At 45.6% G+C, this 8,185-nt stretch overlaps 1 protein-coding gene across 1 annotated transcript in view; it reads right to left on the bottom strand.

Annotated features, from left to right (window-relative positions):
- Positions 1-6,520, bottom strand: part of Syt16 (synaptotagmin 16) — a 264,439-nt gene extending 257,919 nt beyond the window's left edge. The window contains exon 1 of the mRNA XM_026779436.1: positions 6,418-6,520. Within this exon, the coding sequence (XP_026635237.1) occupies positions 6,418-6,430 (13 nt within the window). The 5' untranslated portion in view covers positions 6,431-6,520. The remainder of the gene's footprint in view (positions 1-6,417) is intronic.
- Between the last annotated feature and the right edge of the window lie 1,665 nt (positions 6,521-8,185).

Below are 8,185 nucleotides of genomic sequence, written 5' to 3'. Positions count from 1 at the left end.
TCTGTCTGGCGTGGGAGAACCATGGCGACTCACTGACTCAGCTTCTTTCTCCCAGCATCCTGTTCTGTTTTCTCCGCCTACCTAGGGGTTGGCCTATGAAATGGGCCTAGGCAGTTTCTTTATTAATAAGAAATCACTCCCACATCATGTGCATGTATGCATGTGTACATGTATATGCATGTGTGTGTGTAGTCCATAGGCCAGAGGTTGATGCCAGATGTCTTCCTCAATTATTGTCCACCTTAATTTTTGAAACAAGGTCTCTCACTGAACCTAGATCTCCCTCATTAGGTTAAACTGGCTGACCAGAAAACTGTAGGGATCATCCTCATTTCTGCTTCCCCAGAACTGGAACTATGGGTGCTCCCCAGCACACCCAGATTTTTAGACAGGTACTAGGGATCCAAACTCAAATCTTCGTGCATATGAAGCAGGTACTTGACCGACTGAGCCGTCTCCCCAACACCCCTTCACTTGCTTACCAGGATGAAATAAATGACTGTCTGCTAGGACAAGTCACATAGGAAGGATCTGAGGGTGGCCTCCAGCCAATACCCAGTAAGAAATTGAGGCCTTTGGTCCCTTGGCCTATAATCCGAATCATGCCAGTTTCTTATGGTATCAGAAGTGGAACCTTTCCAGTCAAATCTTCATGTGAGAACACAGCCCTAGCTGAGGCCTTGACTACAGCCTTGCAGATTTCTGACCTACGAAGCTGTGAGCTAACAGATCTGCTATTTTTAAGCTGCTACGCCTGTGGAAATTCTTTATACGGCACTAGGTGACAAGCTCAATGTAAGCACAAAGAAAAATAACAATGTAGAAAAACATTATTTCATTTGAATTATCACCACTAAAATCGAAGAGTTGATTTTTATGCGAATTGATCAATTGTGAAACACATTGCAAGGGGAGGCTGCTGGAGTAGAGGGCGGTGCTCGCTGCTGCTCACTGTGGAGAGTCAGGGGAGGGTTGACTGATGGCAGCCGAGCTACTGGCACTCTGCAAAGCTGAGAAGATAGTCCACATGTGTCTATCAAAACAAGAAAGGAAGCACAAAACCAAAGAAGAAAGCAGATTGGGGATACAGATTTCAAGCATGAAGGGGGGGCTAGGAATGTGAAGACAGGGCCTGCCAGAGCCACATTCTAAGGAGAGATGGGTTGCTCTCAGAAACAAGACCTAGAAGGACAAGTCAGGACCAGGGGAGGTATCAAGCAGATAAGGTCATATGGGTACATACTAGAAGATACAGCCTTTGTAATGCTTGATAATGGGACAAGTAACCATTCCTCATGTTACCAACATCATTGGAGGGGCTTTTATGAAACACCAGAAACAGGTGGTATGGAATTGGGGAGGTACCCTGAAGCAGAACCCATCCAGTCCTATGGTACCCATCAGCTACACCCAAATGAAGGCTGGGCCACAAGTTTGAAGAGATCACCATCTTCAAATCAGCATAAAAGTTTTCAGAACTTGTGGCTCCTCTCAGCCCAGCACTCAGCTTTTTCAAGGACACTAGCATCTGTGTCCATCAGCAAGTGCACACACAATACACACAAGCTTACTTACACAAACCAATTAACATGAGAGTAGACAACTCTAGGTTAATGCTTCTATTTAAAATCTAGACCTCGGCACCTTGCGTGGTTCGTTCTTGAGTCTTACATTTCTGAACAGAACATTTGGTCTTCATTTTATATTCTTCACAATAATAGAATTAATCACTCGGTACCCTATTTCTGGCTTGTTATTGTGAAATTGACTATAAGCTATGGGAGGCATCTTGTAGGAAGGAAAAGAATATTTATTTAAGTCCTACTATGTGACAGGAGCTGAGCATCATCTCGCTTGCTTCTTGTAGTCCCCAGGAGTGGAGTAAGCAATATCTTCTAGGAAGGTAATTTACCAGAAATCATCAAGCCACTTTGAGTGGCAAAGCCAGAGTACACAGCTCAGGCACCTCTAAAACCAAGCAGAGGTCCCTCCCCCTGCACCACACTCATTATCCAGGCTTCTAAGATGCCTGAATTGCAGATCTGAAAATCCAGGCATGATTGGTCGATTATGTTTTGAGTGTTCTCTTGACATAAACCAGGGTAGTTTCCATATAGGGTGGATAAAATCATTTTATGAATCTTAACCTTCACTGCACTCTGAGTCAAACTACAAAGTGTGACTTTCTGCATTCCTAAAATTAGAATCCAAGGATATCACACTCTGACAACATGAAAATCTATGTTGCTAAAAAACCCTAGAAATCGATAGTCAATTTTAAGAAGAGATCTATCTTCTAAAGAGATGGCATCCATCCACAACTGTAAACCCCTACCATAAGATGTGCGGCATTCTTAATAGGACGATAACCGTGCAGATCTTCAGTGTGTTTCAGATACCTCCCGCATCCTCTAGAACATCAATTCTCAACCTATGGTCACGGCGGCTTTCACAGGGGTTGCCTAAGACCATCAGAAAACACACATACTTACATTATGATTCATAGAAATAGTAAAATTACAGGTATGAGATAGCAATGAAAATAAATTTACTGTTGGGGGTTACCACAACATGAGGAACTGGATTAAAAGGTCAGAGAATTAGAAAGATTGAGAACCAATTCACTAAAAAGAGCTGTCACTGTCTACTTTTATTTTATTGTATAGATAGCCATAGATAGATTCCATTGCTAAATGGAATCTCGGACATGTGTTTATCAATACATGATGTTACATAGCAATTAGTGGCTAAATGACACAGAATGACCTACGAGTAAACGTATGCAAATCCACTATATTCAGGACGATTCCTCCCGAGAAAGCCAGCCCCTTGCTGTTATAAAACATGTGGGACTCATTCTATATGCATTTAGAGCCAAGTCAGTCATGAGAAACTATCAGTGTGTGTACCAATTCAAAACGCCAAGAAGAAAGTAAAACAAGTAGGACTCACCTCAAAATAGTATGAAAATGTATATATCAGATTAACTCCCAAAACATTTTATTAATATAACATCAACTGAACTAATCAGCTTAGAATATTGTCTCCATACCTTCTTCATGTTTTTTTTTTCTGGAATTTCATTCTTGGTTTTAAAAGCAGAAGTTTAGAGAACAAGATAAGAACCAGGAACTTCTCAGAGCGTTCCTTCTACATTGCTGATAACTACGCTGAAACCTGAACATAACCCATATATGCCATGCCAACACACTCCCCAGACTCTTGTTGCTAGTATGTGACACTGTCCTAAAAGCCATTTACTGATTTGCTACTTAACACAGGAAGGAAGTGTGCCTACAGGTGCCCTAAAGCCTCCACTGCTAATGTAACCATGCCTGGACTTGTTTTCAAAACACCTGTATTAAATTAGGAGCATAGCAATGGATGTAACAAGATACTTCCTAAAGCTGGGGTACTCGGGTACATGGGGTTCCAATATATTTCAGCACATATAATATTTTCCATAATAAAGAGCTAACATTATCATGCCGACCGAAAGTTAGGAATCCATAACTGTGAGTCTTTCTTTTTCTTTTTTTTTAATGAACTTTTAAAATATAATTTATTTAATTTTTATTTTATGTGCATTGGTGTGAGGGTGTCAGATCCCTTGGAACTGGAGTTACAGACAGTTGTGAGCTGCCATGTGGGTGCTGGGAATTGAACCTGAGTTCTCTGGAAGAGCAGCCAGTGCTCTTAACCACTGAGCCATCTTTCTAGCCCCCAATCTGTGAGTCTTTCAAAAATTAAACTCTAAAATACTAGTCCAGAATTACTAGAATACAAATCAACATATATATATGTTCCAACATGGCAGGAACCTGGAGGCAGGAGCTGATGCCACGAAGGAGTGCTGCTTACTGGCTTGCTCCTCATAGCTTGCTTTGCCTGCTATCTTCTAGCACCCAGGACCGACTCAGGAGAATACTACACACAATGGGCCAGGCCTTCCCACATCAATCACTAGTTAGGAAAATGCCCTACAGTGCTATTTTACGGAGGCATTTTCTCAATTAGGGTTTCATCCTCCCAGACGACGCTAGCTTGTGTCAAGCTGATACAGAACTAGCAGCCCACTGCTCCTCCCCAGCTTTCTACATGCTAGTTCAGGAACCACAGGTGATTCCTGGCTGGAACTGGTTATTGATGGTGTGTGTTAGGACATGGTGTGTTTTTCTCAAGACACCAACAAATAGTCTAAGTTTCCAGGTAGGTTGTAATTCTCCTTGCCTGCAATTTTAGTCACCATCATTTGTAAATGTTTTAATAATTACTGTGATTGGAGATAATTTTACTCAAGAATGAGTCTATTTTCACTCAGGCAACTTTCCTTTAAAGTCTACACATTGTACTAGAACATGTCAAGCCCTTGTCTGGCAGTAACCCCCACCTTTACCTGCTAGGGCAGGCCTTGCTTACCTCCTCCTACCCTGGCTCACTCACTTCCTCCACACTGAGCAGAGTCCAAACTGCTGATGGAAGAGGAAAGATGAGAATAAAAGAAGCGGCAGGTTGCTGGGGAAACGTGGAAGGGAAGGAAAGGCTACTGGGAAGATCGCCTATGGGTTGGCAGCAATAAGCTTCTGCACGAGACCAGGCAAAAATGACTTGAGATCATTCTTGCAATAGACCAAGAACAACCAAAAGAGCAAATCTCTGAGTTTGAGGCAATTCTGGTCTACAAGAGCTATTCCAGGACAGAAAGCTACAGAGAAGCCCTGTCTTGAAAAAAAATTACATGTGTGTGCATGTATATCTGAGAGAGTCTTTGCAGATGATAAAGGTACCCCCAAAGACCAGAAGAGGGCATGGGACATCCTGGAGCTGGAGTTACAGCTGACAATGAGCAACCCAACATGTATGATGGAAACTGAAGAACCATGTCTCTGGTCCCTCAAGGAAGCTTATTCTCAAAAGAACACACATGAACATGCACACATACAAATACACTCCCAAAACATCAGGCCACAAGTAATTCAAAAATGAAGAGCCATGATAAAAAGTCTTAATAATGCAACGAATGCCATAAAGGAAAGAAAACCGGAGAGACATCTCACTCTCAAAACACCAAATTATCTGGAGTACCCATTACAGCTCAAGAGATCACTGAATACCACCACTTACAAAACAAACCTAGCTGCTTAACCATTTCAGAATGACTTACTGGGAACCACCTGAGGCTCTGACTTCCCTGCATCTCTGGGAACCGCCCTTCAAGCTATGAGCTCTCTGGACACAAGGGCATTCTCTCTGGGTCTCATCCTATTTGTGTGTGAGACTGTTTGCCAGGCAAATATTTTTGCAACATCTCTGTGTTGTGCATATACTCACACGCTGTGTTCACAGAGAAGGTCCTTCTGGATTCCTTCCAGGAATCACTAGCATCCAACAGTCTGGACTTTCCCTGGCTTTACAGCTGGTTTTTCCCTCAAGGAGAAATGGAGGGAGACGAGAAAAGTAGAATAAAAGCAATCAGCTAACACTAAGGCAAACTGTGCCTAGGTGTCCTAAGGAGGCCATGATGTCCCCACCTGCCTCTCACCTGTCGCCCCTTACTTGAAGACAGAAGCTCTGTAACACTAGAACTTGTTCATTACCATTTATACAAACAAGGCCAAGTGTAATTATTCCTTACTTTACTAATAAAAACCTAAATCTATCATTTCTTTCCCCTAGACTCTCTCTCCCCAGATGACTACACTTTTTGGATATACAAGCAGAACTGAGAACAAGAAAAGGATTGATCTCTACTGGTTGATTTTTATGCTAAACACCTGATAGACCTTGTATGATTTAATGTTCTACTCTGTGCTTCACCAACAGGTCAAGCTCCAGCTACATTTAATTAGTTTTCTTTGCAGCAATCCTAATTTCCGAAAACAACAGCAAAAACAACAAGAACAGTAGGCCAGCCAGAGCCTTCCAACACTTCCAGTCTTTGATCTCAACCTTCCCTCCCTGCACGCCCCTCACATTCATGGCAGCCAGACAAGGTCTCTGGCTTAAGGGCCCGGGAACAGAGCCCACTGGGGCCATCCAGCAGGAGGAGGGCGTGCCAGTCTGACTCAGAACTCCAGGAACCTTGAACTCACAAAGCCCCAATACTGGGCTCCCTAAAAGCTAGCTCTGGGCCTAGAGTCAGTCCCCAAAGGGTTCTGAGGCCCAGCCCCGCTGTATTCCCTGCATCAAGTGTCCCCTCCAGTCAGGTGCCGCATCCCTCCTGAGAGGCCCGCGGACCTCCTGGCCTCCCCTGTCCTGCCCGGTAACACGGGATGATGGGCATGGTGGCCAGGGCCCCGCTCCGGAGATGAGGTACCCAGACGCTGCTCCAGCGAGCCTGCCACAAAGACAGGAGCGCGCGGGAGAAGAACTTGCCACCCCAGGTCCCCAGACCTCCCCCGGGGCCCCCACACTTACTGTCAGTCGCCATGGTCGCGTCAGGGGCTGTGGGGCGGTCGCCCGCGGCTGGGCTACCCACGCCGCGCCCGGCCGCGCGCGTTCTTGGCAGGCCCCGCGCGCTCGGGGACCCGCGACGCGCACAGACGCTCCCGCTGCGCGCCCCCGCAGCGCCGCCCCGCTCCCCGTGGTCGCCCCCGCCGGCGTCCCTACACCCCAGCCGAGCCCAGTCAGTCAGCAGCCTGGCCTGCCCTGCCTTGCCCTGCCCACCCCGCAGCAGCATCCCTCCCAAAGACAAAGCAGCCAGCAACCTGGCCCACTCCTCTCCAGATACCTTGCCCGCCCTATTCGCCCGCTGCACACTTGTTTTCTTGCCTCAATTCCTCCAGGTCTGGCGCTTCTTTCCAGCAGGGCAGACCCTGAGCCCCAGCTTAAAGGAACAAATCTGGGGAACAGGTGGGAGAGAGCACCAAGAATCACCCAGCTGCCTCCAGGGCTTGAGGACTGAGAGTCACCAGGTGCTCCTCTCCTTCCCCTGTTTTGTCCCCACGGTGAAATAGAGCCCTGCGTTTAGGAGGCTCTCAGATAGCTATTAGATGAGTTAATGGATGGCTTTATAACTGGAAACCTGTGTGAATTAACGAGTGAACAAATGGCCAATTAACTAATTGTATGTGAACCGGATGGGCAACTAACTGGTGGATAATTGTGGAGCAGCTCACAGGCTTGTCGGATGACTTGTATTAAAGGACCAGCTCAATGAGAAAGTCAGATGGTATTGCCTCAAGGGCCATCGTGGTTAAAAAGTCCTTCAAATGAGCCTACCTGTGGGCATCGTATGCCGTCCATTGCGTTGAAGGCTGGAAACTAATTACCGAGGGGTTCTTGCTATATTTAGGGAACAGTGGCGAATGAGAAGCCACCACCACATCCTACATGGGGAAGCATCAAGTGGCTCACACACACAGCCTAAAGTGCATGCACAGGAAGCCATTTGTTTTTTTGGTTTTGTTTGTTTGTTTGTTTGTTTTTGCAGGCATGATGTATTTGGTCCATGCGAGGCTGTTCAGCTAGCCCAAACAGTAAAGACACCAGTGGCCATTATCCCAGGCATGACTGTGCACCAAGATTCAGGAGTAAGGCAGAGTGAGAAGCAGCTGCCCATTTGAGCAGGCAAGCAAAGGAAGGTACAGGAGACCAGCAGAGGAATCTTCCGACCAGTCCAGAGGGTGCAGGTTAGGGAGTCAGCATTGTGGGGTGAGCCACATTTACAAGCCACACCGCTGGCCTCGGAGGTCGCTTTTAATCTGCTGATAGCATATGCGATTCTCAAGTGCATTTAAAGTTAAGAGTACAGACACCAGGCTCATGTTTTAGTTATAACAACCCTGTATGGTAGGCCACCAAACAAAACAACAACAAAACCTTGAAATAGAGTATTAAAAAAGACTCAAGGAGGATGAACCTATGTGAAGTTCGAAAACCATGAAGTTAAGCTGTTTTGGGGGACAAGATGGAGAGATGGGTTTGGCTCAAAAGGGAAGGACATTGATGAAGTTCTTTACTCATTAATCGAAGTACTTTTCTGAATTATAAGGATAATGATGACTCAAAGTCTGTGTGTGTGTCACAAGTAACATGTAGGGCAGTGGGGTCAAATGTCAGCTAGAAAGCGTTAAGGAACTACTGGACTTCAAAGATGGGGCAGCCCCAAGGATGACAGTCCCTCAAAATGCTCGGCAGTAAGTGAAGCAAGAGAGTGTCAAGAGGTCAGGGCTGAAATGAAGTT

This window comes from Microtus ochrogaster, chromosome 1, assembly GCF_000317375.1.
Source record: "Microtus ochrogaster isolate Prairie Vole_2 chromosome 1, MicOch1.0, whole genome shotgun sequence".
NCBI classification, from domain to species: domain Eukaryota; kingdom Metazoa; phylum Chordata; class Mammalia; order Rodentia; family Cricetidae; genus Microtus; species Microtus ochrogaster.
This window is presented reverse-complemented; position numbering and strand designations above follow the sequence as displayed.